The 18,250-nt window shown below is 44.7% G+C and overlaps 1 protein-coding gene and 1 pseudogene across 2 annotated transcripts in view; one reads left to right on the top strand and one right to left on the bottom strand.

Annotated features, from left to right (window-relative positions):
- Positions 1-4,095: 4,095 nt before the first annotated feature.
- Positions 4,096-18,250, top strand: part of LOC307103791 (uncharacterized protein) — a 41,507-nt gene continuing 27,352 nt past the window's right edge. The window contains exons 1-2 of the mRNA XM_079778316.1: positions 4,096-4,215; positions 10,062-10,132. Of these exons, the coding sequence (XP_079634442.1) occupies positions 4,138-4,215; positions 10,062-10,132 (149 nt within the window). The 5' untranslated portion in view covers positions 4,096-4,137. The remainder of the gene's footprint in view (positions 4,216-10,061; positions 10,133-18,250) is intronic.
- Positions 10,992-11,675, bottom strand: LOC307103804 (ribonuclease H2 subunit C-like; annotated as a pseudogene). The gene has a single exon. The product of its transcript is annotated as a ribonuclease H2 subunit C-like (transcript).

Here is an 18,250-nt window from a genome sequence, read left to right as displayed (position 1 = left end):
CCTGTTCAATTTTTTAAACCCGGAGCTTGCATACATTTATTTGATCACAGATCTTATTCTCACACAATACTTACTAATATCCTAGAAGTCCTAGTTGGTAAACACTGGCCTATATTAACTCCTAGGGGGTTGGGGATACGTCAGATGTGGTTCAGTACCCGCCATAGATCTTACAGAAGACAATAACACAGGAAGTGGCATTGCCCCTGCCCATCCTATCTAGCTCTCATTTGCCTCTTAAGTTCCTCATGCAGAGAAGAACCCAGCCCCAGCCCTCTCTCCCACCCTTCAAGCCCAACACCACCACCCCCAAATGACTTTATTCAGTGGGATAATGAATCAAGGCTCCTAGTTTTTCTGAGACCCTCACCAATGTCCATGCCCTGATTGAGCTAAGTAACTGAGCTGGCTAAAAGAGAAACCAGCCTGGAAAAGGTGATGGCATTTGTGGGTCTTCCTGTGGAAAGAGTTGTGAAAAGCTGCTGAGAAGGGACAAAAGAAAAGATGAGACTAGGCCTGTCTGGGCCTGAATGGATCAGAAAAGAAAACAAGGCAGATGAGAATGAAAATGAGGAAGGACCTTCCTCCTATCTCCCATTTCCTTCCTCTGTAAAAACTCTGAGTGGCCTTTTTAAATTCTTCCCCAGTCAGCTTTCTTTTTCTTTTTCTTTTTCTTTTTCTTTTTTTTTAATTGAAGGCTTTCTCTTTCAAAGCTGTGCTCTGTGCTCCCTCTGCTGGCCCTGACATAGCAATTAGATTTAAAACCAACTAGAGTATGTGTTACTTGTGGCCTGCAGTGATGTTTGCCATCGACATATCCTCTCTTAAACTAATTTACAAAGTATAGGGGGTAATTAAGTCTATGATAAAAGTAATACTTCAAATTAGTGGGGAAAGGATAGTCAATAAATTGTATGAAACAACTCACTGTCCACCTGAGGAAATACAAATTCCTACCTCACAAAAGACACAAAAACAAATTTCAGGTGGATTAAAGTTTTAAATATTTTTAAAAAAATAAAATAAGATAACAGAATATTTACAGAAAATAAGGGAATATTTTTATCTGAGGCTAGGAAAGGAAGTCTTGCCGAAAATGACAGTAAAGTCCAACATCATCATTAAAAAATCATGTTTGTCTAGGTAAGAAGCAAAAATGTCTGCAAAAGGATTAAAAAAAAATGAAAAGAAAATAAGCTTCAGAGGAAACATTTGAAAAATATACCATAATCAGAGAAAACAACATTTATTATAAAAGCCAACTTTTACTTATTTATAGGAGACTGTCAATACTTAATAAAACACATCCTGAATTAGTGAGTACTTGAAAGTTTCGAGCTTGTGGAGTATTGACAAACTCTCAAGTAACCGCAGAAATAGGATGATTCAAAAATTAGTGACTTTTCTTTCTGAAAAGCTAATCTCTAAAAAGCAATGACAGTAAAATCAGTGAAAGTTGTCATGAGGTCTAAAATCTTGTTTTAAAAGAAATGGGAAATGGTGAAATGTCCCATTTCTCACCTGCTCCATCTTTCAGGTTTTGTCAAACTATCAAAGGAAAGATGGAAATACCTGTGATGTTTTGTATTACCTGCTGTGGTTTTTATTCTCGGTTATCCCTTTTGCATAAAAATTAAGAACAAAGAAAATGGAGGAAGAAGAGGAGGACAGAGGAGGAAGAAATGGCAGGGAAAGAAGAAAAAGAGTCTCAGCTCTTAATGTTTCAAAATAGATTTTGGAAACTCCCTGAAGAGCGAGTATATGGACAGCAAAAGCCAACATAAACGCCATAAATTGGGAAGAATGCCTGGGGTGATAGGAGGTTCCCAACTAGGCTTGCTGGAGTTTCCACAGGCTGAAGGAGGGCAGAGAGTCAGAAGGAAACAATCCAATTTGTCAGAGTCCCCACTGGAAGGTGAAGTGGATAGACTATAATGATGAGAAGATGCTCAGTAAATTGGGGATTCAAGAGCTGGCTTCCCAGGTGAGGTAAGGTCTAAGAGGTGCTCCCCATATGACCACAGAGTGACAGCACACCAGGAGGGCTGAAGCAGCATGGTGTGTGGGCCAGAGGCCTGAGGCAGCCTCTCCAGGCTCCCAACGCCTCAGAATGCAACAGAAAGTTTCCTTGCCCCACCAACAGGGCCACAAAAGTGGCTGAGAGAGAACCAGAGCACCTGAAGAGGCCTTATAGAGTATGTAACTGGTGATCGGAGACAGATAACAAACATTAGCAGCAGATGCCACCTTAGAGAGATGAAGGTCATGAATCAGAAGATTTCCCTCTCCACTAGGTTCCCACACACACATAGATGCCACCCCATGTAGAAAGAAGGGAAGGGGATGTCCTGAGTTAACTGAGAAAACCCAACATTAACTAGATTAAGCCTCAGATATCAGATAAAATGGGGCTCAAAGAAAGAAAAAGTTATATTATAAATTACAGCTTACATTGGTGTAGGCCTGAATTTGTGGATTGTGAAACGTGCACCCACCACACAGGATTGTTTTAATGACAAGGTGAAACAGAGACAAGGGAGCTCCCATATGTACCTCTTCAACTATCAGGTGCTTGTTATCATTACCACAGCTCAAGATTTCATTGCCCAGTCACTCTCTGCTCCACTATTTAATAAACAGGAGGTGCACTGCAATACGACCAAGTTTGTTCTGCTTATTTTTACTGTAAGCAAGAATATACCAACACATTACCTCCGAAGTAACGTATTTCATTTTCCCACAGATTAGCAATGTAACCAGAGCTTTTAATTCAGCCACCCCACCTGTAGCACAAGGCATTACCTCTAAGCTGGTAAGATACATTGGTTCAAGATTTTCTTTATATAGTAGGATAGATGATTCAAGAAGGCATCAGTCTCAAGAGCTTACAGTTCAGGCCAGTTCCAGGCTTGCTTGTTAAACCCAATTTGATTACCCTGGGTTCATATAAACTCAATTACTACCTGTCCTCACCTCCTGCCAGGCACTCCAGAAAGACAGTGATTACTTTATTTTTAAAGTTATACTATTTGGGAGCAATAAAGTAATTTTCATTCATGTATTTATCACAAAAAGGATTGCAATTGCTTACCTACTATATGCTAAGAATTTGCATATTTACTTAATTTAAACTTGACAACTCTCCTCATCTTATAGATTAGGATACTGAGTCTCAAAAAGGTTAAGTTACATTCAAGGCACAGAGTAAATAGCAATGTCTATATCTGGATCCAAGTTTTATCTGATTTCTTTCCACTCTTCCACAATGCCATACTAATGAAAAAAATTCTTGCCCAGAAATTCAAGGTCTAGGATAACAAAACTCATTCTACCACTACTACCACTCTCATCTCCTGCCCACCCACCTATCATACATACGCCTTTCCTCTGCCTCTCACTTAACAGGCATTCCTAGCCTTGCCTTCCTTCAAACTTTTAAGAGCTGTTTGTTCCCTCTGCTTAGACTGTCCTAGCTTTCCTTCCCACCTAGAGAATTCCAACCCATCCTCTAAGTCCGAGAGTGACTTTGAAAGCTTTGCTCCCTCTCCCAAGGATTACCTGCCTCCACTCCAGCTTCTGCAGCTTCGTTTCTCTTTCCATCACAGCGCACTCATATATACCACTTGTATATATATATCACTTGAGATTGGCATTTATCTGCATGTACCTCTGTAACCACTTCTTGAATGCGACCTCCTCAGTGAGGCCTACAACTTTGCATACTTGTTCATCTAAGGCAGTTAGCACATCGTGCGAGTTCAAACAATGCTTGTTGAGGTAATGAATGAATTTTATTTTAAATCAAGGCCTATATTTTTACATGTGTTAGATTGTGAATGAATTCTATGTAGGTGGGCACTTTGAAGTAAACTGGCTCTTAAGTGATTTTAACGGTGACCACAAAGAAGGGCTTCACTCACCCAAAGCTAGTTTTTCCGGAAACCTCGGCCCCGCCCCCCAGCTCATCCCAGACTCAGCCCAGACAAGAAATGGCCCCGCCTCCCCCACTGCCAATCAATCGCTCCTCGCGCCTGCGCACACACCGCCCCCCTCCAGAGCCCCGCCCCAGGCTCCGCCCCGAGGCTACCGCGGGCGGTTGGGTCTGGCGGGAACCTTCCCTTCACTGGCCCGCCCACAATGACGATCACCTACAGCTGCATTGCTAATGGCCGAGTGATCCTAGCGGATCTGGCCTGGACCGGCGGCTCCTATCAGGTACTCCCGTCGTCACCTCCGCCTTCGCGCGTTCTGGCTTTGAAAGGTGCTGCCTGCCGGACCCCGCCCCTCAGGAGGCGGCGCTGCCGGGAGGCCCGGAGGGGCGGGGAGTGGGGACGGGAGGCCCCGCCCCCGTGCGCGGCGGCCTGCGAGGCGGCGAGTCCCGGGCGGGGGCCTCTCGAGCTGCAGAACCGCGGGGCCGCGCGGGCGCCGCCGAGGGGTTAGGAGTGGTGCTGCACGCGACCCCGTGGGCGGTGATGAGCAGCCCTGTCCAATTCCCGAGACCCCTTCCGGGTCTCCTCTCCCAGACCAACAGGCACTTACTGAACGTGTATTAGTTGTATAACCCCGGGTTAAAGGAGTGAGGGGGGCGGCAATGAAGAGAAGACAGCACCTCAAGTTGTCGCTTGATGAGCTCAGGTCCCTTGATGTCCAAGGGCGGCGGACAGGTGTCCTACAGAGTGACAAGTATTTCCGTGCCGTTCGGGGTGGGTGGCTGCTTGCGACCACAGAGGAGGTGATGTGAGGGGGCTTGGTTAGAAGCCTTATAAGAGTTCGCCTTAGCCTGGCACAGGAAAGGGAAATAGGGACTCCGTGCAGAGGAAACGGCCCACCTCAAGGACCTCAGGTAGGGCACCGGGCCCTAATATGTAGGACATAAAGATTAGATCAGAAAGGTAGGCCGAGAATAGTTCATAAAGGGTCCTATCTTCTTCTTTTTTCTTTTTTTTGTCCTAGAGAAACTGGGACGTAATCTGTAATAATAAAAGTGTAATATGCTAATTAGACCGGTCGAAGCTGGACCTGCGAGGGAAGCCAGTGCCAGCAGCAGGGGGAAGGAAGACCTACTCTTGCATGAATTTCGTGCATCGGGCCTCTAGTTAAATATACAAAGGAATAGCATGATCTGATTTATCTTCTGGTACATTTGGTTTGGTTACAATCCAGAGGTGGATTGGGGGGAGAGAACCAGTAAGGATGGTACTATTACAGTTTACTAGTATGTAGAAGATCTAAGGGCCTGAGCTAAGGCTATGACAGTGCAGATAGAAAGGAGGGGGCAGATCCTAAGAAAGACTTTGTAAAACTAATCCTCAGGAGTTAGTGACAGGGTCATGGCTAGGATGCTTCTTAATTTTTTTCCCCCAGCTCTATTGAAATAGAATTGCCATATAACTGTGTGAGTTTAAGGTGTACAGTATGATGATTTGTCTTTTTGTCTTCTCCCCCTCCCCCCTCAGGTGTCAGTAAACAATATAGAAACTACAGGTGGAGGAGGAGGATTGTGGAGGAGAGAGAGGGAACGCAGGGCAGGAGAGTACAGTTTGGGACAGGTTGAATTTTGTTGCCTATTGGAAATGGCCAATCGATTTGTGTATTTATTCCTCTACCTATCCTCAAAAGCTTTAAGTGATCAAATGCCCAATGTAGCACTCAGAGGGTCAGGGCTAACAGTTGAAGATAGTAGAAGTGGGTGAGAGCAGTGGTGTCCTGAAAGCCAAGAAAAGAAAGTTACAAGAATGTTTCATGGCCCAAAGAAATTGAACAAGATCTAAAAGGTGTTCGTTGAATTCTATCGTTAGGAGATGGTTGCTGACCATACAGTTAGCAGTTTGGTAGAAGTGGTAGAGGCGGAAGCCAGATTGCTTTAAGCCAGGTGAACGGGAGATGAGGAAGTAAAGAGACTGAAGTTAGATTGTTCTTTCAAGAATTTAGAAAGGGCTGAAACCAGTTTGGCTCAGTGGATAGAGCGTCGGCCTTCGGACTCAAGGGTCCCAGGTTCGATTCCGGTCAGGGGCATGTACCTTGGTTGCCGGCACATCCCCAGTAGGGGGTGTGCAGGAGGCAGCTGGTCGATGTTTCTAACTTTCTATCCCTCTCTCTTCCTCTCTGTAAAAAATCAATAAAATATATTTTTTTAAAAAAAGAATTTAGAAAGGGAATGAGATAAGGTGAAAGCTAGAAGAAGCATGGTCCAGGAGGGGGCCTCATGTTTTAGTACAGAGAAAACTTCCACATGTCTGTAGGCTAATGGGAAGAGTTTGGAGCTATAAGAGAGGAAGGGGCTGTTGGTAGAGCAAGACTAAAGGAGCACAAAGGAGTGGAATCCAGTGTGGCAGTGGGATGTGAGCCTTGGATTTGAGGAATGCCCTCTCTCTGTGTTCCTCAGGGTTCTAGTAACTTCAATCCTCTTTTCACTTGACACATTCATTCACACACAGAACAGCTTTACTTTGATCACTCTCAAATCCACTTCCAAAGTAATTCCTCTCCACAGAGTGCCTAATAGAACTAAATTAATTCTTTCCCAATTCCTCCTTGTGTATTTCTAATCTTGTTGAGTAGCTCTACTGAGCCATTCAAGCTGGAAACTGGGAGTCACCTTCAATTTTTCCTTCTTCTTCACCTTCACATTTGTTCTTTGTCACCAAGTTCGATTAGTTCTGTCTCCTGACTATGTCTTGAACCCATTTCCTTGTTTCTGAACCATGTTGTCATCTAGGCCCTCAATTCTTGTCACCAAGGCTTATTGAAAGTGCCTCCTGCTATTGAAAGTAGCTCAGGTGGTAAGAGCATCATCCCAGTACACAAAGGTTGAGGGTTTGATCCGCTCAGGGTATATACAAGAATCAACCAATGAATAAATACATAAGTAGGTGGAATCTCTCTCTCTCTCTCTCTCTCTCTCTCTCTCTCTCTCTCTCTCTCTCTCTCATAAAGAAATAAATAAATACATAAATAAATACTTTTAAAGTGCCTCCTAACTGATCTCCCAGACTTCAGCCTTGTCCCTCTCAAAATCAGCCTCCACACTGCTGCTCAAGTGGCTGTTGCTAAAAGCAAATATGATCATGTCACTCCCTGCTTAAAATCATTTGGTGGCACCTGATTACATACAGAATAAAGCCCATACCACTTAGCCTGGCATTCAAGGCCCTCCCTGGTAGGACTTTTCCATGATTATCTCCTCTTCCCCCACATATTTTTGGGCTGCAGCTATCCTGACCTTCATGCTGTTCTCCAGTCTCACCAGGGTCTCAGTTTATCTCCTCTTCCCTCTCCCTGGAACCCACTTGTCTTCACTTTTTAGCAGTATAACCTCTTCTGTGCTTTGAGACTTTTCTCAATTCCTTCTTGAAGCCTTCTTATGCCCAGGCTCATTTATATCCTTTTACCAAACTACTTACCTGGCTGAATAAGATTCTTCTTTTACTTATTTGTCTCTGCTGTCAGACTCCTTCAGAACAGGCACTTCATCTCTGTCTTTATATAGTAGGTTCTCAATAAATGTTTAATTAATTAAGAAGAGGGAGAGACAGAAAGTTGAAGGGGTTCATAAGCCAAATGACTTCTCTTTATGAAACATGCAGGAAGGTAAGAAAGTGGGAAGGGGTGGAGCAATTGGAAGAAAGGATTAAAGGTTTAGAATGATTGCTGTACAAAAAGCTGACCGGGGAGAAGGAAAGGAATGACACAGTGCTTTAAAGAATAGTTCTACCATGTCTTTTCTCAGTGCTAAATATTAATGTCACAACTATTTTATAATCACTAGAAAAGTATTAGTACCTACTAAAGCTTAATCATTAGATCAAATCAATTGCTATTTAGAGTCCTAGAGTTGGAGAGGATCCTAGAAATAATCTTGCCCACTTCATTCTTCACACAAAGAAACAACCCAGACAAGTCTCTTTCTTAAGTCCTGCAGTACTTTTATAACAAAAACACTAGTGACCCGGGGCACAAAATTCGTGCACATTAAAAGGGGATTAATTAGAGGAAATAATTTAATATTGCTATTTTCCCTTTCTCTATAATAGAAGTGTCAGAGATGAAAGAAAATTAGTAAAATGTATATGAAAACCTTCCTCCTGTCAGAGTCTGGGGCTCACCACGGGACCCAGAGTCAAGTCCCCGCCCACCCACATGCACCTCAAAATCGCGTGAGACCCAGACCCGGCTGCCCCGCACCCCCCCCCCCCCCCATTGGGCTAGATCCAGACCCAGCCAGTCCCACCCTTGTCAAGCCCTGCCAGGCAGGGGACATAGCCTCAGGTCCCCTGGCCCGGTACCAGGACGGGGGCGTGGCCTGAGGTCCCCCAGCCCAGACCGGGGCCGGGGGCGTGCCTTTAGGTCCTCCATCAAGCCCCGCTGGGTGGGAGACATGGCCTGAGGTCCCCTGTCAAACCCCGCCAGCGGGGGGGGGGGGGGTGCAGCTTCAGGTCCCCCAGCCCAGCACCGGGAAGGGGGGGGGGTGCAGCCTCAGGTCCCCCGTCAAGCCCTGCTAGGCGTGGGTGTGGCCTGAGTTTCCCCAACCCAGCACTGGGGGTGCACCTTCAGGTCCCCCGTCAAGCCCCGCTGGGTGGGGAGCACGGCCTGAGGTCCCCTGTCAAGCCCAGCCAGGCAGGGGGGTGCAGCCTCAGGTCCCCTGGCCCAGTGCTGGGGCACGGGGCGCAGCCTGAGGTCCCCCGTCAAGCCCCGCCAGGCGGGGGGTGCGGTCTGAGGTCCCCCGGCCTGGTGCCGGGGTGGGGGGCATGGCCTGAAGTCCCCTGTCAAGCCCCACCTGGTAGGGGGCACGGCCTGAGGTCCCCCCACCTGGCGCTGGGGCAGGGGTAGCAGCCTGAGGTCCCCTAGCCTAGCACCAGGATGGGAAGTGCACCTTGAGGTCTCCTGTCAAGCCCTGCTGGGTGGGGGGCATGGCCTGAGGTCCCCTGTCAAGCCCTGCTGGGTGGGGGGCGCCGCCTGAGGTCCCCTGTCAAGCCCCACGGGGGTGGGGGAGGGCGTAGCCTCAGGTCCCTGCTGATTGCTTGCTAAGGCTCCTTATGGGAACTTGGCCTCAGCTGTGGGTGCAGCCATCTTTGTGACAGAGTGATGGTCAATTAGCATATTCCCTCTTTATTAGAGAGGATAACTAGAGCTCAGTTTGTCACACTTTTATAGCCTCATGTTGCCATTTGCTTTGTTTCAAATTTTGCTATCATTTCATTGATTATTTACTCTAAATGAGACGTGGGGAAAGCTAGGGGAATATATTCCAGTGATGATAACAGAGTAACTGAAAGCCTAGGTACTCCCTTAATTTTTCTTGTTTCTTCGGAAATTCTTTCCTAGAGAATACTGCTCAGATTTTTCAAGCAATCCCACAAATTTCAAGCTTTACTCTCACCCATTAATAATAAGCTTTAGCCCTTGATAGTGTGGCTCAGTTGGTTAGATCGTTGTGTTGTACCATGAATCAAAAGGTTGCTATTCAATTCCAGTCAGGGTACATACCTAGGTTGTGGGTTCAATCCCTGGTGGAGGTATGTATGGGAGGCAACTGATTGATATTTCTCTCAACTCATACATCAATGTTTTAGTGTTTCTCTCTCTCTTTTTTCTCTTTCTCTAAAATCAGTAATATATATCCTTGGTGAAGATTAATTTTTAAAAAATTAAAAATAATAATAAGCTTTATTTATAGTTTTATTCATTAAAAGGTATTTGATTAGATAGTGCTTCCCAGCCTTGAAGCCATATATATATATATATATATATATATATATATATATATATATGATGTGACTGTAAAAATAAGACTGATTATCTCGTACAAACCATATTTCCACACTTATATGTATATGCACAGGGTATGTATATTTCAGTAATTTTAAATTTTTCCTTCAGATTCACATGAATCTGAATATTCATAACTTGCCTCTTATCATGAATTATGAATAACCACCCATTAGTTCTCCTAGTAAACAGTTGTCCCTTGATAAACTAATCAGAACATAAGTAAATTTAGGAGAAAATAATGAAAAACACTGCAATCTTCTGCAAAGTAAATGCTGACAATTTATTTTTAGGAAACAGCAGCAACGGTGCTTAGACTAGTGCTTCTTAGAGCTGAACCAAAGACCACAATTCAAATGGGAAGGTAAGGTATATTCTAATGAAACTACTTTTTAACAATTATCAGCTAATAATTCCAATGATAATGGCATGAGGAAAAAATATATTAGTTCTACATACTCTTGATTGAGCCCTCAAAAAGGAGAACTTCTATATGTAAAAGCATAAAATTGTGAATGGGAATGAGAAACACCAAATTTATGCAAGTGCTTACCTTGGCAAAGTGATGGGAGAAGAATTAAATTGAGGAAGGGTACACAGGGGACATTACAGGCAGTTCTCCAGTCACATCGGACTCGATGTTTCATGGTTACGTCACCCTCTCCCATTTACAGTATTTATTTTTTAAAAAAAAGTTCCGTCATTTCGACGTATGTACATATGTGCTTTATGTCTTTTATTATTTATTTACCACAAGTAAAGGTCAGGAATTGTTATCTTTCTTTTAAATTCTTTTACTGTTTCACTTCATTACTGCTGTGTATGTGCTCCATGTGAGTGACGTAGGTGCTTATGTAGGTGGGTTCCGACTAATGGCGAAAATCGAGTTACGTCGCCGTAGGAACGGATCTCCGTTGTAACCCAAGGACCTACTGTAATTGTAACATTTTAAATAGATTGGTGGGTCTACAAGTGTTTTTGTCCTTATTCTCCATACTTTTTTGGTATACCCAAAATATTTTATTAATAAAAAAGGAAACTTCCACTTTAAAATATCTTCAACTAGAGGCCCAGTGCATGATTGAATCATGCACGTGTAGGGTCCCCTACACGCTTTCGCTTTTCACGGTGGAGCTGGGTGCCTGTCCACTCGTGCACCAAGCCTTTCAGAAGCCTCCGGCTCGGCGGAGGCTTCTGAAAGGCCTGGTGCCAGAGCAGACAGGCACCCAGGTCCCCCACTTTTGTTTTTTTTGTTTTTGTTTTTGTTTTTGCTGTGAAAGAGCTCATTTATTGGGGTGGTGGACTCAGTGGATCCAAAGTGGAGAGCTGGTGAAGGGATCGGTGGCTTCCAGTTTCAAGCGCTGGTTCTCAGTCCTGCGGCACCTGTTTATGGATCGCTTCGGCGAGGCTGGGCCAGGTCAGGGCTGCACGCACTTTGGCATCCGGGCCAGGGATGCTCTCCAGGCCCCACAGGGTGAAGCGGCTGAAACTGGCGGAGGCACGAATAAAGCGGTCGAAGTCCCACTCCAGCGCCTCCGGGGGTTCCACCAGCTCCTGCTCCTCCTTGTCGAATCCTGCTGAAAAGTCCTGCTTCCCCACCGACTGCTCTTCCATCACCATCACGTATCCCAGCAGGCCAGGCGGCACCTCCACCTCCTCGCACCTCAGACTGCGGCCCCGAAACGACACTTGGAGTCCATCGGGACCCTGACGGATGGCTGGGGTGAAAAAGCGCCCCACAGGGGCGGGCGGTTAACCCGGACTTCACAGGGCAGGAGGTGCAGCGTGTGCGCAGAGTGACCGGGCGTAGGTGGATGCGGTGCTTCTCCATGTCTTCCTCGTCGCTGCTCTCCATCCTCTGCCGGGTTTCCGTGGTTTCCGTGGCTCGCTGACTGAGGCCAGAGCTCGCTCCCCCACTTTTGATGGTTCGCGGCCGCTGAGGGGGGCTACCCTGCTGTTGAGAGGCGCAGAGGGTGGGACCCCCTCAGCGGCCAGGATCTGGCCGTTGAGAGGCACACGGGGCGGGAGTCCCGCCCCCTGCGCCTCTCAACAGCAGGATAGCCCCGCTCAGTGGCAGCGGATCCGTGCCTCTCAATGGCCGGATAGGCCACCCTGAGTCCCGCCCCCCAGCCTCCGCCGCCCAATCGTGGGCGTAGCGGAGTGATGGTAATTTACATGGTACGCTATTATTAGATAGGATAAGACCACTCTAAAAACAAAAACAAAAAACAAGTTGATAGATACAGAGAACAGGTTAGTGTTTGCCAGATGTAGGGGTCGGCGGGTAGTGGGAGAAATGGGTGAAGGGGGTCAAAAGATTTTTTAAGAAAACAAAAACCACATCAAGCAAATGTATAATTTTATGAAGTTTTACAAGGGAACTCCCCTACCAACTGCAACTGCCACCTATGCCAAAAAATAGAACACTGCCAACTACCCCCAAACTCCCCACCATGTGTCCTGTTTGTTCAGTTTCCTTCTTCTCCCCCATCATTCCAACTTTTATAGCAGCCACTTATCCTGTTTCTTCATTGTTTCAGCACCTAAATATACACGTGAGATATTAGAGCCCGATACTGCCTACTTTTTAATTTGATGTTATTTAAATTTATTTAATCTACATATTCCCCCTCTATTCCTGTCCTATCCTTACAATTTATTGAAGAACCTATAGAGTTTCCCACAGTTTGCTGATTGTATACTGAAAATGCAGTTTACCATGCTCTAACCAGCTGGATCAAGAGGCTTGATCCCTTTGGAAAGACTATAGTTGTTTTTTCATCTGCTTATACTTCCTTTTTTTCAAATATATTTTATTGATTTTTTTTTTTTTTTTTTTTTTTTTTACAGAGAGGAAGAGAGGAGAGGGATAGAGAGTTAGAAACATCGATGAGAGAGAAACATCGATCAGCTGCCTCTTGCACACCCCCTACTGGGGATGTGCCCGCAACCAAGGTACATGCCCCTGACCGGAATCGAACCCGGGACCCTTGAGTCCGCAGGCCGACGCTCTATCCACTGAGCCAAACCGGTTTCGGCTATACTTCCTTCTGACATGCTAGCAGCCATTGATATTCATTGTCTACACCCTAGAGCCATTAATTTATTGGGTTTGCAAACTAGTGATATTCTAGTTTTGCTTTCACTTATTAGCAGGAATGATTTTTTTTAAAAAAAGATGTGCTTACCTGTATTATACATTCTAATTTGAATCTTTTGAGGGCCTCTTTTGAGGAACTCCAAATGTATGTATCCAGCTGCCCATTCTACATCTCTATTGGATGTCTGATAAGCATCTCAAACTTATGTCTCAACCAACCCTCCTCCTGCAGTGTTCCACTTTCCAGTTCCTCAGACCTAAAACCTTTATGATCCTTGACTTTTGTCTCTTTTACATCCAAATCCAATCCATCAGCAAATTCTGTTGACTTTACCTTCCAAATATATCCAGAATCTGACAACTTCCACCAATACCATAGGAACCACACTACCATCATCTCTTGCTTGGGTTACTTAATATAAATTTGGCTTTGTTTTTTTTTCATTTTGTTTTTTATTTTTAAAGATTATATTCAAAATTGGATTTAATAACATTTTATAATAATGCAAAATTATATGGTTCTAAAGTCAAATATACAAAATACGTTTCCTTCAAGAAGTCTAATTTTTATTCCTTTCCCGTCCACACTGACTCTCTCCCTATGTAGGTAATCATTTTGAATAAGTTTTTAGTTTATCATTTTTTCTTTTTTTTTTTCATATAAGACACATAATATATATTTGTACTTCCCTTGGTAGCATATGAGAATGATAGATAATGGTAATACATCATACATACTTTTCTCTACTTTGCTTTTGTCAGTTAATAGTATATCCTAGCTGAAACCGGTTTGGCTCAGTGGATAGAGCGTCGGCCTGCGGACTGAAGGGTCCCAGGTTCGATTCCGGTCAAGGGCATGTGCCTTGGTTGCGGGCACATCCCCAGTAGGGGGTGTGCAGGAGGCAGCTGATCGATGTTTCTCTCTCATCGATGTTTCTGACTCTCTATCCCTCTCTCTTCCTCTCTGTAAAAAATCAATAAAATATATATTTTTTTAAAAATAGTATATCCTGGACATCAGATATTCAAGTTTGTTTGTTTTTAACATTTAAAGATAGTTTGTGAATGATACTCAGTAATAACATACTAAGCAACATTTAAAATATCTCTTTTCATAGCAATTATCAATTTACTTCATATATAACTTCACATATATAACTTTCAGAGAGATGGTAGAATTAGCAACTTTTTCAGCAAAGACTCCTCCCAACTTAGAAATAAAAATATTTTCCAATTTTAAATAATTTTAATAGTTCCTTATGTTGTGCTGGATTATTTTATTAAGTTTATACTTAATTAAAATATATATACATGTTGAATTTCTAGAGCAACCAAGAGTAAAATAGAAATAGAGTGTTTACATTCTAACCCTTACCTATCAAGGGTCAAATAGTAAATATTTTAGGACTTTTTGGGTCAAGAGGCAAAATCAAGTACTAGTAAAATGACAGTCCATCTGAGTAAAGAAAAAGTAAGATCCCTTATATTATACTATAAAAACTGAATTTCACGTAGATTAGATATCTGAATATGAAAAGTATGTCTATAAAAATATTCTAAGAAAATTAATGTGTAAGCTCAGGGTAGAATCAACGTGATGGAGCCAATAACATAAAAGTCCTGAAACAAAAAAAAGTGACAGATTTTTAAAAACTTTTCTTGATAAACTATAAATATCCATACAGAAAGAGCACAAATCCTAAGTGAGTAGCTGGATGAATCGTCACCAAGTAAACACTCCTGCTACCACCAGGTCAAGAAACAGACTATCTCCAGCTTCCCAGAAGCCCTCTTCATTCTTCTTCCTAACCACTTCCACTGCTCCAAAGGCAGCCATTATCCTAATTCGTAATATTTTAGTTTAACTTTGCCTGCTTTTAAACTTTACGTAAAATCATACATAATGTATTAAAAAACCCAAACATTTTCCAAGTGGGAGTTTTTTGTATCAATCAATATCATCATTAAAAATATTTGTAGCATGCCCTCGCCAGTTTGGCTCAGTGGGATAGAGCAGCAGCCCGGCACACTGAAGGATCCCAGGTTCAATTCCAGTCAAGGGCACATACCTCGGTTGTAGGTTTCATTCCCAACCCTGGTCAGGGCAGGAGGCAACCAATCAATGTGTCTCTCTCATATCGATGTTTCTCTCTCTGGTTTATTTTATTTTATTTTTTTCTCTCCATTTTTTTTTATTAAGGTATTATATGTGTACATATCTTACCATTGCCCCCTCCACCCCACTCCCATACATGCCCTCACCCCCACCCCCCCTGTGTTTTGCATCCATTGGTTATGCTTATATGCATGTATACGAGTCCTTTGATTGATCTCTTATCTCCCCCCCCCCTCTCCCTAACCTTCCCGCTGTAATTTGACAGTCTGTTTGATGCTTTACTGCCTCTGTATCTATCTTTTTGTTCATCAGTTTATAATGTTCTTTATTATCCACAAATGAGTGATATCATGTGGAATTTTTCTTTCATTGACTGGCTTATTTCACTTAACATAATGCTCTCCAGTTCCATCCAGGTTGCTGCAAATAGTAAGAATTCCTTCTTTTTATGGCAGCATAGTATTCCATTGTGTAGATGTACCATAGTTTTCCGATCCAGTCATCTGCTGACAGGCACCTAGGCTGTTTCCAAATCTTAGATATTGTAAATTGTGCTGCTATGAACATAGGGGTGCATATATCCTTTCTGATTGGTGTTTCTAGTTTCTTAGGATATATTCCTAGGAGTGGGATTACTAGGACAAATGGGAGTTTCATTTTCAGTTTTTTGAGGAAACTCCATACTGTTCTCCACAGTGGCTGCACCAGTCTGCATTCCCACCAGCAGTGCACGAGGGTTCCTTTTTCTCTGCATCCTCGCCAACACTTGTCGTTTGTTGATTTGTTGATGATAGCCATTCTGACAGGTGTGAGATGGTACCGCATTGTCGTTTTGATTTGCATCTCTGGGATAATTAGTGACTTTGAGCATGTTTTCATGTGTCTCTTGGCCTTCCTTCTGTCTTCTTTTGAAAAGATTCTATTTAGGTCCGTTGCCCATTTTTTTTATTGGATCATTTATCTTCCTTTTATTAAGTTGTATAAGTTGCCTGTAGATGTTGGAGATTAAACCTTTATCAGTGATAACATTTGCAAATATGTTCTCCCATGCAGTGGGCTTTCTTGTTGGTTTGTTGATGGTTTCTTTTGCTGTGCAAAAGCTTTTTATTTTGATGTAGTCCCATTTGTTTATTTTCTCTTTAGCTTCCATTGCCCTAGGAGCAGTATCAGTGAAGAAGTTCTTTCGGCATATGCCTGAGATTTTGCTGCCTGTGGATTCCTCTAGTATTTTTATGGTTTCCCATCTTATGTTTAAGTCCGTCTCTGGTTTATTTATTTATTTTTCTGGTTTATTTTAAATACATATTCAGCCCAGCTGGTATGGCTCAGTGGTATTGACCTATGAACCAGGAGATCTGGGTTTGATTCCTGTGGGCTTAATTCCCAGTGTGGGGCATGTAGGAGGCAGCCGATCAATGATTCTCATCATTAATGTTTCTATCTCCCTCCCTCTCCCTTTCTGAAATCAATAGAAAATATATTAAATAAATAAATAGACATATTCAAATTTTTAGCTTTCATTATTTAATACTAGAGGCCCGGTGCACGAAATTCGTGCATGGGGGGTGTTCCTCAGCCCAGCCTGCACCCTCTCCAACCTGGGACCCCTCGAGGGATGTCCGACTGCCCGTTTAGGCCCGATCCTCCAGGACATACCTCTCACAATCCAGGACTGCTGGCTTCCAACTGTTCGCCTGCCTGCCAGCCTGATCACCCCTAACCACTCCCCTGCCAGCCTGATTGATGCCTAACTGCTCCCCTGCCAGCCTGATTGCCCCTAACTGCCCTCCCCTGCAGGCCTGGTCGCCCCCAACTTCCCTCCTCTGCCGGCCTGGTCACCCCTAACTGCCCTCCCCTGCAGGCTTGATCACCCCCAACTGCCCTCCCTTGCAGGCCTGGTCCCTCCCAACTGCCCTCCCCTGCTGGCCTGATCGCCCACAACTGCCCTCCCTTGCAGACCTGGTCCCTCCCAACTGCCCTCCCCTGCTGGCCATCTTGTGGCAGCCATCTTGTGTCCACATGGGAGCAGCCATCTTGTGTGTTGGAGTGATGGTCAATTTGCATATTACTCTTTTATTTGATAGGACTAGAGGCCCGGTGCACAAAATTCGTGCGCGGAGGGGGGTTGTCCCTCAGCCCAGCCTGTACCCTCTCCAATCTGGGACCCTCAAGGGATGTCCAACTGCCCGTTTAGGCCCGATCCCAGCGATCGGGCCTAAACGGGCAGTCGGACATCCCTCTCATAATCCAGGACTGCTGGCTCCCAACTGCTTGCCTGCCAGCCTTCCTCATTGCCCCTAACCACTTCTGCCTGCCAGCCTGATCACCCCCTAACCACTCTGCTGCCAGCCTGTTTGCCCCCAACTTCCCTCCTCTGCCGGCCTGGTTACCCCTAACTGCCATCTCCTACAGGGTTGATCACCTCCAACTGCCCTCCCTTGCAGGCCTGGTCCTTCTCAACTGCCCTCCCTTGCAGGCTGGGTGCCTCCCAACTGCCCTCTCCTGCTGGCCATCTGTGGTGGCCATCTTGTGTCCACATGGGGGCAGGATCTTTGACCACATGGGGGCAGCTATATTGTGTGTTGGAGTGATGGTCAATCTGCATAGTACTCTTTTATTAGATAAGATAGAGGCCTGGCACAGGGGTGGAGGCCAGCTGGTTTGCCCTGAAGGGTGTCCCTGATCAGGGTGGGGTTCCCTTGGGGCGTGGGGTGGCCTGAGCGAGGGGCCTGTGGTGGTTTGCAGGCCAGCCACACCCCCTGGCAACGCAAGCAGAGGCCCTGGTATCTGGAATTTATTTTCCTTCTAAAATTGAAACTTTGTAGCCTGGAGCAGAGCCAAGCCTGGGGCTCCCTCCAAGGCCCGCAGCCATTTGTGTTGGGGTTATAATTGAAACTTTGTTGCCTTAAGCGGGTGAGCCTGGCCAGGGTGTGCGGAAAGCTTTGCTTCCCCTGTTGCCGGCGGCAACCCTGGCCTGCTCTCTCAAGCTCCATTCTGCCGCCATTTGTTTGAATTTGTTTACCTTCTATAATTGAAACTTTGTAGCTTGAGTGGAGGCTTAGGCCTGCAACGGCTGGCAGAAAGCTTGGCTTCCTCTGTTACCTAGGAAACCTTGTTCTCTGTGGCTGTAGCCATCTTGGTTTGGGTTAATTTGCATACTCGCTCTGATTGGATGGTGGGCGTGGCTTGTGGGTGTGGCTTGTGGGTGTGTCAGAGGTATGGTCAATTTGCATATTTGTCTATTATTAGATAGGATAATTTAACTT

Source organism: Cnephaeus nilssonii (genome assembly GCF_951640355.1).
Source record: "Cnephaeus nilssonii genome assembly, chromosome: 1".
NCBI classification, from domain to species: Eukaryota; Metazoa; Chordata; class Mammalia; order Chiroptera; family Vespertilionidae; genus Cnephaeus; species Cnephaeus nilssonii.
This window is presented reverse-complemented; position numbering and strand designations above follow the sequence as displayed.